Source organism: Hypanus sabinus, chromosome 27 (assembly GCF_030144855.1).
Source record: "Hypanus sabinus isolate sHypSab1 chromosome 27, sHypSab1.hap1, whole genome shotgun sequence".
Taxonomy (NCBI): Eukaryota; Metazoa; Chordata; class Chondrichthyes; order Myliobatiformes; family Dasyatidae; genus Hypanus; species Hypanus sabinus.
In genome coordinates this window covers 27,219,450-27,246,705 of record NC_082732.1, presented here as the reverse complement: position 1 = coordinate 27,246,705, position 27,256 = coordinate 27,219,450, and the positions used below count along the sequence as shown (strand labels likewise).

Genomic DNA, 27,256 nt, shown 5'->3' with positions numbered 1-27,256 from the left:
ACAGAAACAGGAAGCACACGCCAGTAGTGCCAGTAGTGCCAGTAGGGGGGGGATTACAAAATTCTCAAGAGGGGTAAACAAATTCTGGACCCCGGCTCATATGCCAAACGAACGGGTGAGGGAGAACCCGATGTTGGAACAATCGGATGAAGGGTTCTCTGCAAAGGCGTCTTTAAACTTTGGAAGTTGCTGAAGAGCTTCGCGGACTGCTATGACCTCCCGCCACCAGGAGGCGCCAAACGGGAGCGATGTCGGTCGGCCACCTACATCTCGTAGGCCAGCACGGTGTGAGCGGGACCGCCGGGGCCAGAGCCAGTAAGCGAGGCTTTCTGTTAGTCATGTTGCTAAAATGCAGCTCGCTAAAGATGGGGAAGCGAGAATGAAGATAAGTGGCTGGAAATGAAGACGGGAGGCGCAATGAAAAGGGATAATTTGGTAGCCTCGTTGGCGACAGTGGCGTAAAAAGAGTAGAGAAAGTAACGTGGGTCGTGATCGACTGGAGGCATAAAGTGGGGAGGGGTAAAGAGACAAAAAGAGTGAGGTTTGGAGAGGGTTGCAGAAGAGGAACAGAGGCAAGGTTAGGGATAGTTTAACATTTTTGCACGTTATTTTGTATCTGCCATGTTCTTGTCAACTCATTCAGCTTGTCTGTAATCCCTTGATATCTCTTTGCAACCTCCTCTCTGCTCACAGTAATACGGTGTTTAGTATTATCAGCCCAAATGGAAATATTACATTAGTTCTCTCAGCCAGATCATTGTATAAATTATGAATAGCTTCTGTGCAAAACACCAGCGCCAACAGTATTGTCACAGCATGTAAACTTGAGAAAGATTCATATGATCCATTCTTGCTTTCTGCCCAATAATCAATTCTCAGTGTGTGTCAGCATTGCACCCGCTTCTGTGTGTTTTACAACTTTGTTAGCCACCCTCCTATGTGGGACTTTCTCAAAAGTTATGAAAATCCGTTGCTCGTCACGTGCCCAAATCAGGAGAAATGTGCGGATGATCGAATGAAGCTAGATCAATTCACATTGAGATCAAAAATAATAATGTGAGGATTAACAGTTTTATGTGATTGTAATGTGAGAATAGGTATGCTTAAAGCATCATGGTTTGCTCACAATATTTTTGAGTTACTGTAAACTGTGATGATTGTCACATGAGGCATAGGAGCCGTAAATAATTGGAATTTATTGCAACGTGCACTATAGTGAGCAGTCAGTATTGTGGCTGACTATGTTTAATGCATTAAATAATTATCAAGGAATATGAAGTTAGCAACAAATGATTATCAAGGTGTATGGAGTTAGCAACAATTATAGGGAGCTTTTAATTGTCGGCAGTTTACGGGCAGTGTGCTCACACAATGCCATTATCCTGACGGGGTTCAGAGCTGGCTGTGGAGGCAGTGGAGGTTTGGGAGTGATGACTGATTAAATATTGAGAGTTTAGAGAAGAGGCACAGTTAGGCAATGAAAAACAAATATCTGAGACCATTTTTATTTCTGCTACAAAGTAATGAAAAATAGCAGAGACTAAAACACAAGTATTTTAAGAAATGTGGTAGGCAGTACATTTTCTTGGTCTTCCTAATTTCCAAGGAATCATTCTGTAAGATCTGTCTATCAGTGTGTAAGCATGAATCAGAAAGTTGTATAGACTTGTATAAGGGACTGATTTTAATACTATTTCTCCTCTTAAGCAGCTGGATCGTCCTGAGACTAACAGAAAATGAGAGTCAGTAGTCCAGGGCGGATGAGTCTGAACCAGGCTGTTCCCACAGCAACTCGGCGCCGCAGGTGGAAGCGCAAGACCATGTTGGTGCTGACTGATGTTTCAGGGGCCAAGCAGTTGAGTGTGCTTACGCGCCGGTGCTGCTTGCTTGCGCCTTGTCGCCGTAGACTGAAGCGACCACGCCATAGGCCCAGCGCCATCAGTGCTGTTCAATGGGAAAGTGCAGAAGAAAAGCTTGATGATGATGATGATGAAGATCAGAGATCAAATACTGATCAGCAGCATGAGGAAGAAAGTAACACTGGGCCGTCATCTCAGAGCTTAGATGGAAAGGTCAATGGTTCACTTCACAAAAGCAGGACGTTAGTGGAGCAGACCAATGGAACTGAGGAGGCAGAGGAAGGCACAGAGCAATGTGTGAATACTGGCTTGTTTACAATTAATGGTGTACTCAGTGGTGAACCATATGAAGATTTTGTTGATAGTGTCACTGCATCCTCTGATGTCATAGCAAGATTACATTTCACTGCAGTGAACATTGGGAATGAGCAGAGTATCGTCCTCATGTCACCATCACAGGTAAGGGGAAAAGGTTTAATTCTCTTTTTCCTCCTCCGTCAACCCCTCCCTTATCTCCAAGTGCACTGGGAACAAAGGTTGATTTTTAGACAGGGGGCCTCTGATGAATAGTCTGCACAGGAATAGATGATTGTTGTTTGTCATTTATGTGAACTATTTGGATGAGAACGTACAAGAAATGGTTAGTAATTTTACAGGTGTCATTAACAGTAAACAAGGTTGTCAAAAATTACAAAAGGATTTGATCAGCTAGCTAAGTACAGTGAGGAATAGCAAATGGCATTCAATCCAATTGCATCACCTTGTAAAGGTATGCAGCCCCCAATCCTTTGTTCATATCCATCAACACAGGTGCACCACGAGTCTGTGTGCTTAGCCCCCTCCCGCTCAACTCACTTTACACTTATGACTGTGGCTAAGCACAGCTCCCATACCATATTCAGGTTTGCTGTTGACACCAGTGTCATAGGCCGAATCAAAGGTAGTGACGAATCAGCGTATAGGAGGGAGATTGAAAATCTGGCTGAGTGGTGCCACAACAGCATCCTCTCTCTCAACATCAGCAAGACCAAGGAGCTGATTATTGACCTCAGGAGGAGGAAGCAAGAGGTCCGTGAGCCAGTCCTCATCGGAGGTTCAGAGGTGGAGGGGGTCAGCAACTTTAAATTCCTCGGTGTTATCATTTCAGAGGATCTGTCCTGGGCCTAGCACGTAAGTGCAAGTATGACTGAAGCACGGCAGTGCCTTTACTTTCTCAGAAGCTTGCAAAGATTTGGCATGACATCAAAAACTTTGACAAACTTCTATAGATGTGCGGTGGAGAGTATATTGACTGGCTGCATCGTGGCCTGGTATGGAAACAGGAATGCCCTTGAATGCAAAATCCTACAAAAAGTAGTGGATATGGCCCAATCCATCACATGTAAAGCTCCCCCCACCATTGAGCACATCCACACGGAGCACTGTCACCTGAGGTTTGATCATTTTAAGCGCCCAGCTGAATTTGGAAAAGTTGGGTACAAGCAGCAGGGCCAGGAGTGGGGAATGACCGATATATGCACTGGGCCAGACTGGAAAAAGTCAGAGTGTACAGGCCAGAGGCGAGGGATTGGCTAGTCCAGCTTGCTGCTCCTCAAGTTTTATTCGACTCAGCACAGAACTGTGGCTGTGGTTTGCAGCTAACAAAGTGTGAGCTCACTTTTGTGAACTTCAGCTCCGACGTAGATTGGGAGACCGTTTTGCCGAGCACCTACACTCTGTCCGCAAGAAGAAGCAGGATCTCCCAGTGGCCACCCATTTTACTGCCACATCACATTCCCATTCCAATATCTCAACTCATGGCCTCTTGTTGTGATGAGGCCATTCTCAGGTTGGAGGAACAACACCTCATATTCTGTCTGGGTACCTTCAACCTGATGGCATGAACATTGATTTCTCAAACTTCGGGTAATGCCCGCCCCCTTCACCATTCCCTATCCCCCTTTTCCCTCTCTCACCTTATCTCCTTGCCTGCCCATCACCTCTCTCTGATGTTCCTCCCCCTTTTCTTTCTTCCATGATCTTCTGTCCTTTCCTATCAGACTCTACTCCAGCCCTGTATCTCTTTCGCCAATCACCTTTTTCATCCTTCCCCTCCTGGTTTCGCCTGTCACCTTGTGTTTCTCTCTCCTCTCCCCCACCTTTTAAATCTACTCCTTGTCTTTTTTTCTCCAGTCCTGCTGAAGGGTCTTGACTCAAAATGTGCACTGTACTTTTTTCCACAGATGCTGCCTGGCCTGCTGACTTCCTCCAGCATTTTGTGCGTGTTGCTTCGATTTCCAGCATCTGTAGATTTTCTGTTTCTGAATGCTATTTGCTTACTTTTATTGTTTGCACACCTTTTTTATTTTGATTTCTGTATGTTGGGTGTTTTGACAATCTTTTTTAATGAGTTCTATTGGATTTCTTTATTTTGAGGCTGATTTTAAGAAGATGAATCTCAAAGGCTGTATAAAGTATACATACTTCAATAATAAATGTATTTTGAACTTGAACTTGAAACCACTCCATGGTTGCTCTGACAATGTGCTTTGGGTCATTATCATGCTGAAAGACGAACTTCCTCCCCAGTTCAGCTTTCTGGCAGAGGTTAGCAGGTTTTTATCCAGGATCTTTCTGTATTTAGCAGCATTCATCTTCCCATCAATCCTGGCTGGATTTCCGGTCCGTGCTGCTGAAAAGCAGCCCCATAGCACGATGCTACTTCCACCATAATTGATATTAGGGGTGGTGTTATGCAGTTGATGCACAGTATTAGATTAACACCACACATGCCGCTTTGTGTTGAGGCCAAGAAGTTACACTTTAGTCTCATCTGACCACAAGACCTACTTCCACATCTTTATAGCATCTTCTAAGTGATACTTTGCAAACTCTTTATAGGCCGGGAGATGCTATTTTTAAGTCAGGGCTTTTTCATTGCCACTCTTCCATAAATACCCTTTTTGTACAAGGCCTTAGAGTTTGTGGAACCTCGAACTTCATCTCCAGTTGCAGCCACTGACTTTGGCAGCTCACTCAGAGTGACTCATCATCACAATAGCCTCTCTTACATGTCCCATTCTTCTCCAGCACCTTAAGTTTAGAGGGGTGACCTGACCTTGCAGTGTGACTTCGGTTTTGTGTTTTTTGCACAATGGACTGCACTGAGTTCCAAGATATGTTCAATGCCTTTGAGATGGTCTTGAACCTTTCCCTTCTCTTGTATCATTTCCCTGACTTGTCGTGAATGTTTTTTTATCTTCATTTTAGTTTGGTCTATTGAAAATCTACTTTACTGTTGGACCTTGGAGGGAGGGGCATTCTTATGAATTCATTGAAAACAGGTGATTCTCCAATTTTTCACATCAACAAATAGGGTGGGCTGGTAAGGTAATGTTGTATAATGCACCTATGGACATTGGGCCAAAGGACCTATTTCTGTGCTGTATACTGTGTTGGCGCGTGGCCAAGTCATTAAGGCTTTCGTCTAGTGATCTGAAGGTTGCTAGTTCGAGCCTTGGCTGAGGCACCCTGGAAACTTTCCAAGGCACAAATCCATGGTCTATCAAAACTAACAGAGGCCTACACATTGTGTCACTCTATGAAATCTTGACATTTCTGACCATCCTGGGACACAAGTCCCTATCTCCTGACAACAACTCAAAACTTCTGCGATTCAGACCCCCCCCCCCCCCAGAAGCCCTTGATCCTTCCTTTGGCCTTTTCCAATGTCATATTTTCTTTTGTGAGCTCAGAGATTGACTTTTGTGAGACATTATATCATCTAATCATTGTTTAGAATGAAAGATATTCTTTTACCATGGTTTTCAGTTTTCCTGTCACTACTGTTTTTGTTTTGTAGCGGTTGACCTTTCGAGGAAGGTGTCAATTGAAATGCCTCTATGGGAACGTCCAGGTATTCGGATTTACAGTTGGACAGGAGCAGCCCCCATACCATCTGTACTCCTTACCAACACACGCTGCCCTGACCATTGAAGCTCTGCCTCACTGCAAACCAGGCCGGACGAAGCGTGACATGAAAATGGAAGTAAAAACAGTTCTACGACAGCATGTACCATCAGGTGAGGATCTGGAATCCACAGAGAGAAATATCCAGTTGTTAGGTCAGATGCTTCACCTGCCTGTTTTACCATTTGGGATGGCAAGGGATTGTTGACCTGTGTAACAGTGTGGTCATTTATTTATTAGCATGCAGTGCAGAATAGGCCCTTCGAGCCACATGGCCCAGCAATCCCCTAATTTAATCCTAGCCCAATCACAGGACAATTTACAATGACCAGTTGACCTACCGAACAGTATGTCTTTGGACAATGGGAGGAAACCTGAGCACCTGGAGGAAACCTATGCAGTTACGGGGAGAACGTGCAAACACCTTGCAGGTTGCATCAAGAATTGAACCAGGGTCGCGGATACTGTAAAGCGTTGTGCTTTTAAAATTAAGATGTGTTAGAATTTGTTCTTGCTACTTGTTATGACTGTCTTACCTGCAGTACAGCTGAAGTGGGTGTATTCCAGCACACCCATGGATATTCTTTCTGTGTCTGCTCTCCCTAATTTGAGGGGACCAAAGACTTTACTGCATCCTAACCTGGATCAACTTCCATTCACCCAAACGCGGATATAGACTAGCTCTGGTTAAACAACACATTGACTCCAAACTTTATATCTGGGTTTTCAATTTATTCATCTATATATTTACCAATAAAACAACCCTTTGATGTATCTATTCTTCTCCATTGAATGCTGCGCTGTGGATAGTCATGCCTTCAGCTGCCAAAATTCTTGGTTCTGTATTTCCCTTCTTATGCCTCTCTTTCCTTATTTAAAAAGCTCTTTAAAGGCCATAACTTTGCTCATTTTCAGCAATCTGTCTCAATTTCTCCTTGTTTAACTAGCTGGCAACTTCTGAGTTTAATAATCCCTTCGTAAAGATGCTTGGAGTATTTTGTAATTTAAGGACATATAATTGCAAGAGAAAGTTTGTGAGCCCTTTACAATTACTTGGTTGTCTGCATTACTCATAAAATATGGTCTGATCTTTTTCTAAGTCACTGTGGGTTCAGTGGTTTTCTAATAGTGGACAAATGAACAGTGACTTTAGCAAGTTCTTGAGATTTCTGCAGGTCTTTTGCTGTTGCCGGTTTCTTTTTCTCCTCCTTCAGCATTGAACTTTGTGCTCTTAGTGTGATCTTTGCAGGACGCCCACTCCTAGGGAGATGAATAACAATACTGAATTTCCTCTATTTGTACACAATTTCTCTTAATGTGGACTGATGAACACTCAGGTCTTTAGAAATGCTGTGTCGTCTTTTCCAGCTTCATGCATCTCTACAATTTTTCTTCTGCGGTCACTGAAAGTTGTTTTGACTGAGGCATGGTGCACGTAAAAAGACATATTTTTGAGAAGAGCAACCTCTGTCAGTAACCTGACGAGGTGTGTCCTTTTAATAGGGTAGGACATCTCTACAACCCACACCTCCAATCTCATCTCATTGATTGGAACACCTGACTCTAAATAGCTTTTGTAGAAGGCACTACCCCAGAGGTTCACATACTTTTTTTGAACCTAGACTTTGTTTAAATGGTATACTCAGCATTGATGAGAAATACAGTTGCTTTGTGTGTTATTAGTTTAGGCAGATTGTGTTTGTCTACTATTGTGACAGATGAAGATCAGGCCACATTTGATGAGTAATTAGTGCAGAAAACCAGGTAATTGCAACAGGTTCACAAACTTTTCCTAGCAATTGTATATAAGCAGAACAATAATGGTATTTTCTATTCTATAAATCTGCATCTTTATATTACCACAAATAACTGTCAACATTTCTAAGAAGACTACAAAGTTGGTATAAAAATAGAATGCAAGAAGGTCTGGGTTATTTTGTGAAGTTAAAGGTTATTTGGATTTACATTCAGTGGCCACTTTTTTAGGTACACATGCACATCTCATAAATGCAAATATCAGCCAATCATGTGGCTGCAACTCAGTATATAAAAGCATGCAGATACGGTCAAGAGGTTCAGTTGCTATTCAGACCAAACATCAGATTGGGGGAGATTGTGATCTAAGTAACTTTGACCGCAGATTGATTGTTGGTGGCAGACAGGGTGGTTTGAGTATTTCAGAAAATGCTGATTTTCTGGGATTTTCACTCAAAGTAGTCGCTACAGTTTACAGACAATGGTGTGAAAAATAAAGAACATCCAGTGAGTGGCAGTTCTGTGGGTAAAAAAGCCTTGTTAATGAAAGAGGTCAGAGGAGGATTGTCAACTGGTTCAAGCTGACAGGAAGTCGACAGTAACTCAAATAACCACGTGTTACAGCTGTAACCATCTCTGAACACACAACACGTCGAATCTTCCAAATGACCTTTAACTTCACAAAATAACATAGACATTGCATTCTACTTTTATATCAGGTGGTGCCTAATAAAGTACAACTGAGTATATGTTGACAGGACCTTTAATCTGTACCTACCCTGTTGTTAATTGCCCTTGAGGTGTTTGTTGAGATGAACTGAGATTTCTCCACCTCGAAATTGCTTCCCTAATTACCTGCTAAATTCAGGTTTGATAAATCTTGGTAATTGACTTGAATCAGCTTGAAACTTTATTTCTCTGTAATTGCTGCTAGATTTAATGAGTACAGGTAGTCCCCATTTTTTGAACGTTTGCTTTACAACAGCTCGCTGTTACAAAAGACATACTTTAGTACCTGTTTTCGCTAAGAGGGTTTCGCTTTTACAAGAAAAAGCCGCCCGCTTTATACACGTGTTTACCCCGAGAAAGACTACAATGACCATGAAGCCTTGTGCGGGCAGTTGTTTGCGCGTGAGTGTACATGCCGATTTTTTTTCTCCAAATCGATTTTGGCTTGCTGTCTTCCTGAGTTTGATAAGTGAAACTACACTGTACATACAATATTTCTACTTTATATAGGGTGTATAATTATCATATCATTCCTGCTTTTACTATATGTTAGTGTTAGGTTTTATGTGTTATTTGGTTTGATTTGGTAGGTTATTTTTTGGGTCTGGGAACGCTCAAAAATTTTTCCCATATAAATTAATGGGAGTTGCTTCTTCGCTTTACGATATTTCAGCTTACAGACGGTTTCGTAGGAACGCTCTACCTTCAGATTGCTGGGGAAACCTGTATTTCCAACCTTCTCCATTTTAGTTTTGGATTGCATCCACGCTGTTTTGCTTTTGTGGTCTTAATCTTGGCTCTTGTTGCAGCTTCAAGACACATTTTGATGAAGGAAGTGACTTCTTCTTGCTCAGTCCTGCTGTTAGAGCGTCTCGATACCCCAGAGACACTCTTTCTGTCCAGCTTCCCAGAATACAAAGAAATATTTACATCGCATTCAGTAAGTTGTTCATACAATTTATAATCATGTGCAATCACTTACTCCATGCACCTGTAGTGTCTAGGACTTTATTATTATTGAGCACCACCTCCTCAGTGAATAAATATAGTGTCGCATCTGATACTGAGGCTGTGTTATGAATAGGTTTGTACCATGATTGCATTTCTTGCTCCTAGTGGGCTTCAAAAATCTGAGTGAAATAAGATCGTTGAGATGGGATATAATAGAAGATGAACTACACCCCAGGGTTCTGAAAGAGGTAGCTGAAGAGATTGTGGAGGTATTAGCAGCGATCTTTCAAGAATCACAAGAGTCGGGGGTGGTTCCAGAGGACTGGAAAATGACCAGTGTCTCTCCACTCTTTGAGAAGGGAGGGAGGCAAATGGCAGAAACGAATACCTGGGTTAGCCTGACTTCAATGACTCATAAGATTTTAGGAGTCCATTTTTAAGACTCTTTTGAAGACCCTGACCGGGAGTTACATGCTGACTTTGGTTCTTTGTGGGAATGGGACCCACTCTCGGCCTCACGACCAGCAGTTTTTTGATATTCCAAGGACGCAGCCTGGAAGACTAGTGTGTCTTCAGAGTGCCAGACTTTCATAATTCTAGTGACGTTCTGATTCTAGGCCAGTACCCCTGACTGAAGTGTCGAGGGAGAACACGGAATGTCAGGAGCAGCGGGTTAGCTGCCGAGAGTTGTGTGTTCAGAGAGATGCTCCTTTCTGGTGCCGACTCTCTGGGCGCAGAGCTCGATAAAAGCAACGCAACAGACTTTTAACATCATAAATCAGTGAGTTGTTTGTTGTGTCTCCCCTCTCGCTGTGAAATGTGGACACATCTTTTTCCCTTATGAGAGAGAGCGCCTGTGGAATGTTGAATTACCAGTGGGGGTGGGGGGGGGGGTCATTGCTTTCCTGCTGCTTGTGTGTGGGTGGGGGGGGCTTTGGAGTTCTAATATTTGTCATTCATGCTTTTGGGCATTTCTGTTTTCGAAGAAAAAGAATTTCCGGATGTATATTGTATACATTTCTCTGACATTAAATGTAACTATTGAAACCTATATAGAGGATGAGGTTTCAGGGTGCTTGGAAGCACATAATAAGATAGCTCCAAGACAGCATGGTTTCCTTGTCTGACAGATTTGTTGTAATTCTTTGAGGAAGTTAGCATGCAGATTAGATAGTGGAGAATTAGTGGATATTGTTTACTTGGACTTTCAGAAGACCTATAACCATATAACAATCACAGCACGGAAACAGGCCATCTTGGCCCTCCTAGTCCGTGCCGAACCCTTAATCTCACCTAGTCCCACCTACCCGCACTCAGCCCATAACCCTCCACTCCTTTCCTGTCCATATACCTATCCAATTTTACCTTAAATGACACAACTGAACTGGCCTCTACTACTTCTACAGGAAGCTCATTCCACACAGCTATCACTCTTTGAGTAAAGAAATACCCCCTCGTGTTTCCCTTAAACTTCTGCCCCCTAACTCTCAAATCATGTCCTCTAGTTTGAATCTCCCCTACTCTCAATGGAAACAGCCTGTTCACGTCAACTCTATCTATCCCTCTCAAAATTTTAAATACCTCGATCAAATCCCCCCTCAACCTTCTACGCTCCAATGAATAGAGACCTCTTGTTCAACCTTTCTCTGTAACTTGATTGCTGAAACCCAGGTAACATCCTAGTAAATCATCTCTGCACTCTCTCTAATTTATTGATATCTTTCCTATAATTCGGTGACCAGAACTGCACTCAATATTCCAAATTTGTCCTTACCAATGCCTTGTACAACTTTAACATTACATCCCAACTTCTGTACTCAATGCTTTGATTTATAAAGGCCAGCGTTCCAAAAGCCCTCTTCACCACCCTATCTACATGAGACTCCACTTTCAGGGAACTATGCACAGTTATTCCTAGATCTCTCTGTTCCTCTGCATTCCTCAATGCCCTACCTTTGACAAGATGTCTCACTTGAGCCTGCTAAGCAAGTCAGAAGCCTATGGTATTACGGTTGGGGCACTAGCATTGAAAGAAAATTGGCTGACTGGCACAAGGCAAAGAGTGGGAAGAAAGGGGGCCTTTTCTGGTTGGCTGCTGTGTGGCTAGTGGTGTTCCCCAGGGGTGGGTGTTTGATCTTCTACTTTTCTGTTATTCATTAATGATCTAGATGACAGAATTGATGGCTTTGTGGCAAAAGTTGCAGGCGATGCAGAAACAAGTGGAGGGACAAGGAGCGTTAAGGAAACAGTGAGCCTGCAGACATACTTGGACAGAATGGGCAAAGAAGTGGCTGTTGGAATACAGTGTATGCCATGCAGTTTGGTAGAGGATTACAGGCATAAATTGGAGGTCCAAAAGTACTATTTCAGGATTCCCTGGAAGTTATATTTCCTGTTGAGTTGGTGGTAAGGAAGGCAAATGTAATGTTAACATTTGTTTCAAGAGGACTAGAGTATAAAGCAAGAATAGAATATTGAGCTTTATAAGGCACCAGCCGGGCCACGTTTTGAGTATTGTGAGAAGTTTTGGACCTTGTATCTAAGGAAGGTTTTGAGGAGGGTCTAGAATAGCTTTAAAAGAGTGGTCCTGGGGATGAAAGAATTAATATCTTAGGAATGTTTGATGGTACTTGGACTGTACTCACTGGATTTTGGAAGGAGAGAGGGGATATCCTTGAAACCTGCAAAGTATTGAAAAGCCTGGACATGGGGAGTTCCTGTAGTGAGAAAGTCTAGGACCAGCAGGCACAGCCTTCGAGTAGAAGAATATCCCTTTAGAACGGAGGTGAGGAGGAACTTCTTTTGGTGGAGAGTGGTGAATCTGTGGAATTCTTTGACATAGATGATAAGTCATTGGGTGTATATATATAAAGTGGAGGTTGATAGATACTTGATTAGTAAGGGTGTCAAAGGTTACAGGGCGAAGGTGGGAGAATGGTGTTTAGAAGGAATAATAAATCAGCCATGCTTGAATGATGGAGCAGACTCAATGGGATGAATGACCTAATTCAGCTCTTGTGCCTTTTGATCTAATCAAATTATGCAATGAAGTTTTCTTTTACCTTTCAGAAAAGAATGAATTCTGGGAAACTTGCATTTCATGAATGCGCAGCTTTGTCCTCTATTGGTGTGGCTGTTCTCCCTGATGATCAGGGGATGAATATGTCAGAAAGTTGGATGACCACTGTCCAGGAACTTGTAAAGACGTGTCTGGGTGAGCATCTCAGACTTGATATAGATGGAGAAAATGTTATTAATCTTCCTGTCCCCACTGTCTCTTGTAGCAGTTCATTCCAGATACAAACTGCTCTTTGTGTAAAAATTTAACCTCTTGGATTGTCTTTAAATCTCCTTACCTTTACCCTATGCCCTTGATTTTTAAAAAAATATTCTCCTACCATTGTGAACAGACGATGTTTATTTGCCCTTTCTATGCCACATATAATTTTATATACCTCTAACATGTTATCTTTCAGCCTCCTTCACTTCAGGGAAAACAGACCAAATGTCATCAATTTTTCCTGATGACTAGGGCCCACCAGTCTCGATAACATCCTTCTATACCCTTTCTGCACCCCCTCTAGCGAAGCCACATCCTTCCTATAGTGCAATCAGAGAAATTCACAATACTTAATTTGCAGCCTGCTGTGACGAATGTGTAGTTTCAAATTTGCATTACTGAGAATTGTTTTCTACTTGGTCTTGTAAAGTGAAATCATGCCCATCCAATCATTAGGTAAATGGGAACATGACAATGTGCTGGAAAAGATTATTGCTGCAGGAGGTAACAAATAGAAACATGGGTATAAATGGATTTTTACCTAGTCAGCAAAGTGTAACAAGTAATCACAAAGGGATTGGTGCTAGGGTCTCATAGTTTTACAGTTTATATAAATGATTTAGGCTAAGTGATCAAAGAGATGATTGCTAAATTTGCTGATGACAAAGATGAGTAGGGAAGTATATGGTGAGGAAGACATTAAGGGATTACAAAGTGATATATAGTATGTAGGTTAAATGAGTGGGCAAAGATCTAACAAATTATGTGATGAGAAAAAGTGAAATTGTCAACTTTAACAAGAATAGTTTAAAAATATATCGGTATCCTTAAATCATAGAGTACTGAAATGCAGGTACAACAAGTAATTAGCAAAGGTTTAATTTATTTCAAAGGAACTTAAATACAGAAGCATGGTTGTGCTTTTTTTATAATGTTGAAACCACATCAGTATTGCGATGTTATAGTTGTTGGTCCCCTTAAGAATATTAAAGTACTGGAAGCAATTCATAGAATACTGATTCCTGGCACAGAGGAAGCATTTTTCAGTCTCGGCTAGCATCTGCTGGAGTTTAATACAGTGAGTAGGGACTTAACTGAAGCATACACAAACCTGAGAGATTAAATAAGGTGTATTTGTTGAGAACGTTGGAGTGACAAACCTTTTAGAGAGCATGTGTCCAAATTGGTGATATTTTTTAAAAGCTCTCTTGCATGCTATTGTAATTTTGAGCAGAGGTTATCACTGATTAATTACTTAGTAACAATAATTGCAGACTTTTTCTGAGGAAGAAGGATGAATCCTATTACTTATGTGTGTTCATTGTTTTACTATTAGTAAAAGTGTAACAGAGACAGATTGAAATAAAGTAAACATTTTTCAAGATTTGTTTCTTTATCATATTTACATCAAGATGGTAAAATGTGTCATTTCCATTAACAACCACCACACTGTGGGCTGTGTTGGGGGCAACACAGCAGATGTCGCTCCACACTCTGGCACCAACATGGCATGCCCGAGCACCACGGAACAGAACAAGCAACAAAACAACAACAGCAAAGCAAGCCCTGTTCCTTTCCCTCCAATTTTTGAAAACCTGTTCAAAAAATTATTAATATTTTAAAAAGCCAATTGGAAAAAATAACGTTTTTAAAATCCTATTGTAATTGTAACTAATTGCTATCCAAATACTAAAATCTAAACCAGGTCTCTTCAAAACGCATCATCCAGCATCAGGTGTTCTTGCAACCGTCCAGCTGGCGCCAAGACGGCATGAGATGTTCCTTATGAAAACATCTCACTGCTCTCAAGCTGCAAAAAAAAATCATTCATTTTTTAATTTGGCAATGGAGATAATCATTATGTGTTTTGTTATCATGGGTGGAGTTTAAAGAATCGAGAGGCAACACTGCGTGTCTTCGGGTGTGTTGCCTGTTAATGTAAATGACATATTTCACTGTATGTTTTGATGTACATGTGATAAATGAACTTATCCTGAAAAATACTTCATTTATTTCAATCTGTCTCTGCTATACTTTTAGTAATAGTAAGCAAGTATTTTGCATGTGTCATCTTGGCCAAGCATGCCCAAGTTCACCAGCCTGAACTGGGAGTTACTTTTGAAAAATAAGGGGACCACTTATTTAGTACAGATATATAACACAGTTTATTTTTTCTCTCTCACAGGGTTGAGGTGTGGGCTGTGAGTCTTTCAAACTCTTTCTCAAAGGATAGTAGAAGCAGAATCCTTGAATATTTTAAGGAGAATACATAGATTGTTGATAAGTAAGGGATGAAAGATTTGACAGGAATGGGGAGTTGAGGTTGTAGTCATATTAGCCATGATCTTGATCAAGTTCAAGTTGAAGTTTCTTGTCGTCTGACTGAACCGTATATACAAACAAACAAAACAACGTTCCTCTGGACCACATGCACCCACAAGATATATACACAGCACATAAAACAAAATGGTACCACAAGTTTGCTAATAAACATTAAATAGTATAGTAAACAGTTTGCTGTTCTACCAACGAGACCTCGCTGGTGGCAGGATATTCATTAGACTCACAGACTGAGGGAAGAAGCTGTTACCCAGTTTGGCAGTTCTAGTCCTGGTGCTCCTGTACCTCCTTTCTGACTGTAGTGGGTCAAAGAGATTGTGGGATAGGAGGTAAAGGGTCCTCAGCAAAGCTTCAAGCCCTTTGTATAAAATACTCCCAGTAAATGTCATAAATGGAGGGGTTGGGGTGAGGTAGTGAAACTCCTGTGATACTCGGTAGTTTTTGCTATCCTCTGTCAGGTCTTGCAGTCCAATGCCTTATACTTCCATACCACAGGGTGATGCAGCCAGACAGGACAATCTTAACAGTGCTCCTGCAGGAAGTTGTTAGAATGATGCTGTAATTGTGTAACTCCCATTGAAGTGGTTGACTGCTGTTGCAGTGTATATTGAGCCAGAAAAAGAATTATTACCATCTCTCAATGTAATCCAAGTGGACTGTAGCAGGGTCATTGTGTTATACAATTAAACCTCTGGTCCTGTTATGTAATGTAGTATATGTGATTCTATTTTAGAAGATGACAATGGCTGTCCTATCATCTTGACATGTGGAGGGAAGAACGTGGGGAAGTCAACATTCAACAGACATCTCATGAATTCGCTTCTGAACCAGTAAGTTTTCAGACTTCATCTGGTATTATCCTTTAAATGATAGGAAATATTTGCACAGTTCTATCATTAGAGTGTGAACGTTTTAGCTGCAGACATGATTGAATGTCTATGCACTGATCCTCCTGTGTCTTGTGTTGAACGCTCACAGATATTTAAATAATTTATTGAGCAAAGAAGCATAATATGCTATGTGTTCTAAAATACTAAAAGCTGTTGCTCTTTTTATGAATTGTATCTCTAAGGAGATAGCAGAGAAACATTATTATGGTATATTTCTCTTCACCCCACAGTGTTCCATGTGTGGAGTTTCTGGAACTTGACATAGGTCAGACAGAATTTAGTCCCCCTGGTTGCATGGCATTACATTTGGTGACCAAGCCTGTTTTCAGTAAGTATGCAACTGAACAAAGCTGAGACAGATATGCTTTGAAATATACTGTGATTAAATAGAATCTTCTTGGAGTAAATGTTCAGACAGTAGATAATGTCATGCCTAAGTTCCATCTCTAAGAATACAAGCAGCCTACTTTTATTTTAGCTGTGTTGGAGGATACACTTGTTGGATTGCTCTTCACTTCTTTGTTCTTTGCCCATACCCTCTTATTCCTCCACCTCCACATAAGCTTCTTATGCATGTATTACCGCCTTGTACTCGTACTTCCCTTGCTTATATCTTGACTGTTTCCTTGCCTCCATTCATGTTCTTTGTTTTCCCACATTCTTTTTTTAACTTTTTTTAATAGGTCCACCTTACATGCACCAGTGTGAGCCCCGTAAAATGGTATATTATGGTAATGTGCTCTGTGACCGGGACCCAGATCGATATATGGAAGTTGTGAGGTATCTCTATGCTGAGTACAAGAAAGAAGCTCCACTGATCATAAACACCATGGGCTGGATCAAAGGTCAGAAAGCGTGCAGTACTAACTAATGTATTGGTGATGAATTTTCATTTGATCCTTTAGGTCATATCCTCAAGTTTTTTAAATGAATTCTCACAATGCAGAAAGAGGACATTTGGTCAATCAAGTATCTTGTTACTGTATTGTGCTGTTACCCAGAATAATCTCCCACCTATTTCCTATAATCAATTCCCACTGACTTGCCCAAAACTTGTACCTCTCAGCTATATAAGGAATAATTTACAGTTGGCAATTAACTATCAGCCACATCTTTAGGATGTTGGAGGAATTGATGTCTGTACGGGAAACCTACACCATCGTGGGGGAAGAGGGGTATGGAAGAGTGCAAGCTCCAAACAGAAAGAATTAGGGATCAGGGTCAAACGCAAGGTGCTGAATCTGTAAGACCACAGCATAACCTCTGCACGCTTGTGGCCGTCCAGAAATCTGGATATTGGAATTGGTTTCTTTCCAGTGATTAAAACCCATCTTCCCCAGAAGTTCGAGTGTACCATTTCCTTCCATTTTACCATGAGGTGAATGTTCTTTGATATTTTGGATTGTAACCCTCGTTTTCATCCAGGGAGTTTTGGACTAAGAACGCCAAAGACAACGAGTTGTAGAATTTACCTATCTAGTATCATACAATTGGTCGTCTGTTACGTTCCTTAATGACAGTAAGAAACCTGTGTTGGAGAGTTTTTGAAGTGGAAAAGCCTTTGCACTGTGATAGTTGCACTCTCTCAACCTCGGAAACCCTGGTCCAGTGTGCAGGTAGTCGTCATATCTGGGACCTTCCTTGACTGCAGTGGATGACCATACTGTGTCTTCTCTTGCCCTTCGTTCTCCAGGGAGTGTTGTGGAACCTGACTGTTGATCTCATCCACCCAGTCAGCTGAAGCTGACTTTGCGTGCTAGGTCAGGCATGTCACTGGCTCACCAGGGTAGGAGGCTTACCAGCCACCCTTTGCTGGTTTAGCCTGCCTGTCGAAGCAATGTACCAGGATGTGGTCTCTGTCGCACACAAACAGCTACCTGGAGCCATAGGTGAGAGCTGGATGTCCAGTGGGGACCAAAGGTGGATGAACTGCCTCAGAATGGTTATGACAAGCTATGTTACCAGAAGTACTACTTACCCCGGACACTCCATACACCCATAATATGTTAAAATCCCTACCATATACACACAGTTTTTGTTTGTCCCAAGTAGCTGGCAGCATTGTCGTTAGAATAAACGTCAGACCATTATATGCATATATTGCTGCCAGACATTTTCCTCTGGAACTGAATATACTTTGCAATTATGTCATCACCTGCCACTATTGTCATAGTGATCTGAATACCTTCACGTTCATTTTAAAGGTAACCATGAGAATGGTTTTGAAACATGAACTCAGCCGTATCTTTTGGTAACTTCACTTTTGTATTCCTTTTGTTCAGTTTTTGATTCTGATGTTAAATTTAAGACCACTTTTGACAATTTCTGATAAACTTAGCAATGGTTATAGAAAGGTGTTAATTTGTGGTATTTGATAATCATGTCGAATTGATGTATGCCAGCCATCATACATCTTAGAGAAAATTCCCATGCATTTAGCCTCAGTTAATTCTCTACAAATCCATCTGATCTTGTATCATAACCTGCCTCTCTTTCTCTTCAATAGGATTAGGGTTGTCTGTTTTGGTCGATCTGATTCGGCTCTTGGCCCCAACACATGTAGTGCAGCTTGTCAACACAAGGGGGAGCCAGGACTCTGTGCTTCTTACATCGGAATTTGTGCAGACAGCAACTGGGTGGCAAACCAAGGGGAAACACCAAATTCAGCAAAAACCTGTCGACCTCAGGACATCCCCCAATTCATCCGATGAGGAGATGCAAATGCATGTGGGACTCCAGGGGCACAAATTGATGTACATTCATTCTGAGTTTCCTGGAGTGGAAGATGGTAGCTGTTTGTAAGTAAAAAAAAATTAACTACATTATTTCAATGTCTTCACATTTCTGTAAGCTCCCAACAAGAACATAAGCATCCATTCACTCTATAAACAGTGTACAGTAAATGTATAGGGTACTAACTATTTTCTACGATGGACTTCTACGAAGTCTTTCAGAAATCTGCAACCTCTGCCACCCATAAGGATTAAAGTTGTTGGTTGAAGTTTGTTCTCCTTTGTTACATAACCATTTCCACCTCTTCACACGTTGAACTAACCGCAATAATCTGGTTATTTCCACATGTGAAGCCCCTACCCAGTCTTATCTATGAGTCATGGAACCATTGAATATTTGAGTGAGTACATGCTTGTGAGATTATTAGTTGACAAGACAGTTGTTTGCTAAAGCGACGTGGTTCAGTGTGTAAGGTTGAGATGATATTTCAAATATGCTGACTCGAAGTATTCAGCTAGTAATGAGATAACTAGCCCAACTAATGCATATCAGGGTTAACAAAATATTTCCTGCACTTTCTCCATCCTTCATTTTCTAACAATGTTGGCTTTACAATATGCTCTCTTCATGCTTCTGTTAATCTAGTTTACTTTAAAACATTTATGCCATTGCTTTTCTATAATTATATGGTTTTTACTACCATATATACAGTTTCAAAATCCCTGAAATCTCCCCTTAGTTTCTCTTCTCAAAGAGAAAAAAAATCTGTTTGTTTTTTCCAAAAGATATCTTTTGTGATTCTAGTATTAGATGCCTGATACAAGTATAGCTCTGTGTTGGATGCAGTATAGATAACTACCGAATCTTCCTGTCCTTACACTGTTTTGAATCTACTAATTATTAATTTTTCTCTTCCTCCCAGAAAATACCGCAGCAACGTGCTAAGAGATTTGGCTCTTCTGGGTTCTTTCAGCCACCTGCAGCCTTTGGACATCGGCCACCCCTTGTCCTTGCATCGTATGCTGCCGTATCAGGTAATTTTCGTTCCATAACTAATTTGATTTTACTTAACCCACACACATCCAACGCCCACACTTTGAAAGATTTGATTGTCTGGCTGTACAACTACGCCCAGCTCATAGGCAGAGACTAAGGACCACAGCACCAATGGCCAAGGGAGGCATAGGAGCACTTACAGGACTGCTTTGAGTCGGTGGACACGGCAATATTCAGCGATTCACCTTTGAAGATGAATGAATACACAGTTGTGACCAACTTCCTAAAGACTTTGTGTGAATGAGTGCATGCTTTGAGAATTTATCAGATGTACCTGAATCAAAAGCCGTGGATGAACCAGTCTACTGAGGGCTAGATCTATGGCATTCAAGACTGTTGATCCAGAACTGTACAGGAAGTTCAGGTGTTATTTCTTCGGCAGTTTGAATGGGGCACAACTGCGCAAGTGTGTGGAGGTCGGCCAGTGAGAACAGCAGGAAGAGTTTAAAAGGAAGACAGATTTACAGAGCGGGCGTTGGAGGAATGGGCGACAGAGTAGGAAGGCTTTGGCGATAAAGAGTCAAAGCCAGGTAGGTTATCTGTTTAAAATAAAGACAGAGAGTATGTGTGTGAGGCCGGTTTTCTGTGCTCAGTGTCAGATGTGGGAGGTCCTGGAGACTCCCGGCCTCCCAGATCATCACATGTGCTCCAGGTGCACCGAGCTGCAGCTCCTTAGGGACCGCATTAGGGAACTGGAGCTGCAGCTCGATGGCCTTTATCTGCTCAAGGAGCATGATAAGGTGATAGAGGAGCTACAGGCAGGTAGTCACCCCGGGACCATAGGAGACAGAAGTGGGTAAGAGTCAGGAGAGGGAAGGGCAAGAAGCAGGTACGAGAGAGTACCCCAGTGGCTGTCCCCCTTAACAATAAGTATTCCTGCTTGAGTACTGTTGGGGGGGGGGGAACAGCCTACCTGGGGGAAGCAACAGTGGTCACACCTCTGGCACAGAGTCTGGCCCTGTGGCTCAGAAGGGTACGGGAAGGAAGAGGATGGCATCAGTGATAGGGGACTCTATAGTTAGGGAGTCAGATAGGCAATTCTGTGGACGCAGGAAAGAAACGCAGTTGGTAGTTTGCCTCCCAGATGCCAAGGTCTGGATGTTTCTGATCGAGTCCATGATATATTGAAGTGGGAAGGAGAACTGCCAGAGGTCGTGGTAGGAAAAGGGAGGAGGTCCTGAAAACAGACTACAGGGATCTTGGAAAGAAAGAAATAAAGCAGATGAGCTTAGAGCATGGATCAACACTTGGAGCTATTATGTTGTGGCTATTTCAGAGACTTGGATGGTGCAGGAGCAGGAATGGCAACTTCAAGTGTCAGGCTTTAGGTTTTTCAGAAAGGATAGGGAGGGAGGCAAAAGAGGTGGGGCGTGGCCCTGTTGATCAGAGATAGTTTCACAGCTGCAGAAAAGGAGGAAGTCACGGACGGGTTGTCTATGGAGTCTCTGTGTGTAGAAGTTAGGAGTAGGAAGGGGTCAATAACTCTGCTGTGTGCTTTTTATAGACCACCCAATAGTAACAGGGACATTGAGGAACAGATAGGAAGACAGATTCTGGAAAGGAGTAATGATTACAGGGTTGTTGTGGTGAGAGATTTTAATTTCCCAAATATTGATTGGCATCTCCCTAGAGTGAGGGGTTTAGATAGGGTAGAGTTTGTTTGTTGTGTTCTGGTCGGGTGTCAGGTCTGTCAGAGCATTTTGGAGATATTGATCACAATTCTGCATGTTTAGCCCACTCTCTACTCACTCTACACCTATGACCAGACACAGCTCAAACAGCACCTCTAAATATGCCGATGACACAACTATCGTTGGCAGAATTTCAGATGGTGACCAGGAGTAACAGGAGTGAGATAAATCAGTGGAGTGGCAACAACGCCCCTGCACTCAACATCAGTAAGACCAAGGGACTAATTGAGGACTTCAGGAAGGTGAAGTCGAGGGAACAATGAATCCATTGAATGGACAATCAATCCATGTGCACTAACCCAATATTTTTTTTGCACTACTTTTTAAATTTAATTTTTCCAGATTCCAGTGGGTGGTGTTTGGACTTGTCTGGGTAGTCTCTGTTTGTTTACTTTTTTACTAAAAATGGATACTTTTGTCCCCTAGGTGCCATTTAATGCAGTTGCACTGCATGTATTACATTGTGATGTGACTCCCACCCATATCTTGTATGCAGCCAATGCCAGTCTGGTGGGCCTGTGCAGAATACCAGGTGGTGTCAACTCCCATGCCGATGGACCTGTGCTGCTCTCGCAGACTCCAGTATGTGATTGCTTTGGTGTTGGTAAGTATCACATCATGTGCTACAAGTCAAAAACGCTCTTCACAGTTCAAATTCCACCTCACTGCCAGAGTTAGCAAGTGGAAGGTCAGCTGTCTTATGGAGCTCAATAAGATAACTAAGGGCACTATGGTAGCATAGCTGTTAGCATGATGCTATTACAGCCTATGGTTTCAGAGTTCAATTCTGGCACCATCTGTAAGGAGTTTGTACGTTCTCCCTGTGACAGTTAGGTTTTCTCCAGGTGCTCCAGTTTCCTCCCAGAGTCCAAAGACATACTGGTCAGTACGTTAATTGCTCATTATAAATTATCCTGTGGTTAGGCTAGCGTTAAATAGGTTTGTTACTGAGTGGTGCGGTGCGTTGAGCCTCGTTTTATGCTGTATCTCTAAATAAATAAATAACCACCGATAGTAAAGCTAAATGATCACTTCTAGTTCATTGATGTATCTCTGATGCACTCTGGATATGTTAGGATCATGAGGGGTACTCATTAGTGTCATGTGGTCAAATTTGGCAGTATTTTCCCCCAAAATTACTTTGAATATGAAAGAAATGTTAGCCACATTACTGGGAGATGTGATTCCATGTGAGTAGGCTAAAGGACTGGAGCTCAATATTTTCTGCAGCTGGCACCCTTTAAGACTGTATCTCTTTCCTCAGTTACAGTAGGGCAAGCTCTCAACTTTCTGCTCTACTATCTGAAACTGCTTACCTGACAAGGGTGTTCCTATCTAAGCAAAGTTTACTGTTAAAGTGCATAGCCAGCCGTTACTTCCATGTGTTTTTCTTATTGAAAGATGGGCAAATATAGTTAACTTGCCCATCTTCTGATCATCACAGGAGATTCTCCTGGCTGTTGTTTCAGTGCACTGTCTTCACTACCAATAATTCACTAAACTATTGAGTAACGGAAGGCAAACTGTGCCTCCTGGCCATCGTAATCAGGTTTAGTCTCAAGTGGTTTCAGACTGTCCCGGGCCTGGTCTACACCTGGAAAACATTGTTTTTATTATGTACTATTTAGTTTATTTGTTGTACAGGGTCACTTCTCCTTCTGTTGCAGAGTATGTATTTCACAAATTTATCTCACAGTGTACTGATGCAGTGGTTTTCTTGTGTTTGCAGTTGGGAACAGTCATAGATCCAAGACAATAATAAATCAAGGCAAACTTTAAGAAATTAATCTAACAAATAGACTTTACAACTGACATTGTGGAATAGAAGTTTTGCAGCACCCTTTAATTTTCCCGTGTGATTGGCAGGAATGACACTCAACAAATGATGATACAGCCAGCTATTTATGGTGGCAAAGGCTCTATTCAATGTGGGGTATGCCTGATCAGTTGTAAACTAATCTCTCCTCGGGTGCTTATATCCAGGAGCTGGAAGAAGCAGTGATATGTGATTGGGGTAATCAAGCACTCATTTGCGTAGAAAGATCCCACCTACTTTTCAATGTGTACACATTCGGCCCACTTTGTGGAAGAGCAATTCCTAACAACTGCCATTTAAGGTTGACCCTTGGCACCATACTGCTCTAATGTGGCTTTAAATCTTACTTCATTGCTTGCTCAAAGACTTATTTTTCTCCAATGATGTCAACCATCTCCCTTCTTTGTGAAATTTATGCATTGGAACCCACTGTACAGAGCCACAATAAAGTGGACAAATTAAGTTAGGTACAACTTTGACTTTAGAAATTTAGGTGTTCTGCATTTGGGTCTAAATTTAGATCCTCTCTCCATAGGAATCATACGTGGCATTAACTTGGAAAAGAGATTGTATTACATACTGACTTCAGTTCCTGTGGCAAGGCTGAAGCAAGTGAATTGTTTGCTTGTGGGGGCAGTCACCATCCCCCATACTGTCTTCAGAAACCAGGTAAGTGGTGCCTTGGGAAGCGAATGTCAAAGGATAGAGATTGCAGAGCGAAAGTCTTACACTTATCTGTGATTATTGTTGAGGGTACTTCAGTGGTCATTTTACTATGCAAGGAAATTTGGAATCTTATGGTGGTATATATTTGATACAGGGTTGAATTGATTAGGGTTATGAATTATTCATTGTTAATTGGCAGTATATTGGGTATATATCCTTTGAGCTTCTGGTACATGATGAAGTTGTGTAATAACTTTTGGGTGGAACTGATACATGCCATATATATCATATGATATGTGTTATATGAGATATATAAAATGTAATATACGATTGGTATCTCATTTCAAGAGCTGCTAATGTGGCATGTTATATCAAGGATAAAGGGGTGCTCTTTTTTGTTTTGGTTACGGTAACTCGGTGATCATGCTGCAAAGATATTTCATATTTTGTCTTTGGGTTGAAGGAGGGAGGAGGAAGGAAGAGACCATGAGGAAAATCCATGTCCATATACAAATGTTATGTAGTCTGGTGTACGTTTCATTTTTATGGTATCACAAGAGCATGGAGCAGCAGCAACAGGAGACCTCCATCACAATTGTGTCAACCCAGAGGAGTGAGTACAGAGCACTATGGAATGAATTTAAACTTCCGTGGTTGGGGAAGGGTTTGGACTGGTGCAGAAGGTGAGATGTGTGTTCTTGGAGAGGGCATTATTTGTACTTTAGGTTAACCTTCCCCATGCCCTCAGCTCCTGTGATTCATCAAAAGACAAGGTGATTGACAAGAATGGGAGAGAAGTCACAGTAAATCAGAAGTAGGTTTTTGATGATGGTCATATTTAAAGTCTTATGTAGTGGTGCAGTGACCTAGAATACTCTAAAGGCTGGAAATGATGGCCCAAGAAATTGTTGCAGATTCCCCCAAGCCTCATTTTTGACTGCCTTTGTTTCCTTTTCAGCCTGGTGTGACGGGAGAGGTGCCATATTTGACATCTGACTATTCTTTCACTATTTCTGGAGCTGGAAAGATTAAAGTTTGTCGTCCTCTGAGGAGGCGTGAGCATCCTAAAGCTGTGTCTTAATGGAGAATGCCAATGTATGTTTAAAAAATGAGGAGGGTGTATATGTACTGCGGTTTAATAGGCATTGTGCCTTAGTTTGGGGACGGGTTTAGTACAAGGGGCACAGAGTGGTGGATAGAAGAGCCTGCAGACTCTTTACAATTTCAGTTTTGGGCTACGTTCTGTTTATTCTTCCTCTTTTCACTCCTGCTCTCAGTCTGTCAGGATGTAGCTTGTCCCAGAATTGAATTGGAGTTCTTTAAAATTTGTGACCAAGCATTTGTTTTAATAAAGGGTCACTCAGTACTGTTACTTCTGTTCTGGTTTTGTTTTTGCAAATGTGCAGATGTTGATTGATACATTTCTTAGGTGAACATTCAAAACTGCTTTGGCACTGCTTGCAACAAAGCTGGGTCCTGCTATCTACCCTCCCCCTTGCCCATTGTTCTGGCCAGATTTTATCTTTGAGATAACACCTGAAAACCTCAGTTTATCTGATTATTACATTGCTGTATGCAGACAGTTGTGTATAAATTAAATTTGTATTTCCCACTAAAGTGATTAACCTTTAAAAGTACTTAAAAGATGTTAAAGTACTTTTGGGAAATTGATGTATTAATGCTTGTTTTTATTCACTAATTATATTCTGTTTTCTTGTATGAATCTCACTTAGCCAGAATGACAAGTGCCAGTGTTTGGATTGCATTAATTTTGATCTATATCTGCAGTCCTGGATGTAAGCACAAGGAGATGCTCTTACACCATAATTTCACCACACTAATCATTAAACCTAATACTCCTAACTGACCAAAACATGAGAAATTAGTACATTGTAACAAAAACTTGTTAAATAAATGTGATTTTTTTTTTCATCTGGCTGCTCAGTCTTTGTCCATAGACATAATTGATGTTAGATCTGGATTCCATTGATTTTTATTAATTAAAGGTATTAAGTGATATATGGAAAAATATTGGAGTTAAGATGTAGGCCAGTCATGATTTAATTAAACGACAGGGCTGGTTTAAGGGAATGAATAGTGTGGGAAGGAGGTACAGTGTTATTCCATAATTCCTGCAAGAAAGAACCCATCTGTGAATAATAGGTGAAGACGTAATTGAGTATGTCTGTAATGTGCTCTTATATGCTGCTAGCACATACTGTGTATGATGGCACAGATTAAATGGCCCTGTTGATGCAAAGCCAGAGGATATTTGGTTTTCTCCCAGTTTCAGAGAGCAGTAAAATAAATTTACATTTTTTATTTCTGTACACATGTTCTGGTAAATTTTCTTGTAAGCATGGACATGGTGTGTTAAAATAGTATTGATCATTGCTGACTGCATTATCCATAAATACCCCAAATGAATGACGGTAAATGATTCTGTTCTTTTTCTGTATCCAGAATATTTCTGTCCTTTATCTTGCACTCTTCAATGTCAAGATTTTGTTCAGTCTCTGGTTTTGGAATTTTGTTTTCTGAGTTCATTTGGCACATTGTGTGAGCTTAGCTTGCTTAGGAAACTGGAATTTCTATGAATAATGATTGTTATTGATGGAACTTTGCATTTGGTAGGATGGGGATCTGTTGTGGAGCAGAATGTTACATGTCAATCAGTATAATGTTCAAATCATTTTGCACAATACCTTGGGAACAAATGCAGAAATATGTGAAGGAAAGCTGTAACATCTTTTAGCCATAGTTATAGAGACACACCACATGGAAACAGACCTTTCAGCCTAACTTGTCCATACCAACTGTGTGTCCAGTGAGCTACTCAAATTTGCCCATGTTTGGACCATAGCTCCCTAAACTTCTATCTCTGTCCTTTCTAAGTGGCTTTTAAATATTGCTAGTATACCTGCCTCAACCACTATTTCTGGTTGCACATTCCAAAAAAAAGCTGCCTCTAGTATCTCTCCTCTGATCTTAAACCTATGCCCTCCTGTTTTTAGCATCGCCTCTCTAGAAGAAAGATCTGACTGATTCAGTTGAAACTACCAAAATTTAAGGTCTCTCATGCACACCATCCTTAGAAAGGGCACCAATTTTCTGAAAGGTAAATTGCCAAATGCCTTTCTTCACCTGAAACTGGTGGCAATTCTTTATTCCAGTGTCTCAGATGTAAAATTTTACAGCAGAGAAGGGCATTCAGTTTAATTCTGTGCCAGTCTAAAATGAAACAATTTAGATTGCTTCCCATTCACAGCCCTCCGTCTAGCCTTGTAGCTTACAGTTTTTCTTGTACTTGCCCTAACACTAGCCCAGTGGTCCCCAACCACTGGGCCATGGACCGGTACTGGGCCGCAAGGAAACAATATGATTTGGCGATATGAAATGATATGAGTCAGCCACACCTTTCCTCATTCCCTGTCATGCCCACTGTTGAATGCACGTGAGGTCATCGGTCGGTCTTTAACAACTACTCGATGAGTAAAAAACGAACGTTTACTTGAGAGTTTCTTTGGAATGATGATAACGCA

At 41.4% G+C, this 27,256-nt stretch overlaps 1 protein-coding gene across 4 annotated transcripts; it reads left to right on the top strand.

Annotated features, from left to right (window-relative positions):
- Positions 1-70: 70 nt before the first annotated feature.
- nol9 (nucleolar protein 9) lies at positions 71-25,646 on the top strand. Of its 4 annotated transcripts, none has more exons than XM_059952069.1 (13): positions 71-315; positions 1,711-2,318; positions 5,701-5,920; positions 9,101-9,231; positions 12,312-12,456; positions 15,596-15,692; positions 15,983-16,080; positions 16,436-16,597; positions 18,259-18,550; positions 19,408-19,519; positions 21,659-21,836; positions 23,584-23,717; positions 24,673-25,646. In XM_059952069.1, the coding sequence occupies exons 2-13, from the start codon at positions 1,737-1,739 to the stop codon at positions 24,793-24,795; spliced, it is 2,274 nt and encodes a 757-aa protein (XP_059808052.1). In that variant the 5' UTR covers positions 71-315; positions 1,711-1,736; the 3' UTR covers positions 24,796-25,646. The 4 variants fall into 4 exon arrangements, with proteins under 4 accessions (XP_059808052.1, XP_059808050.1, XP_059808053.1 ...); XM_059952067.1 differs by having other exon boundaries at positions 1,708-2,318; XM_059952070.1 differs by lacking the exon at positions 71-315 and adding an exon at positions 332-577.
- The last annotated feature ends 1,610 nt before the right edge of the window (positions 25,647-27,256 follow it).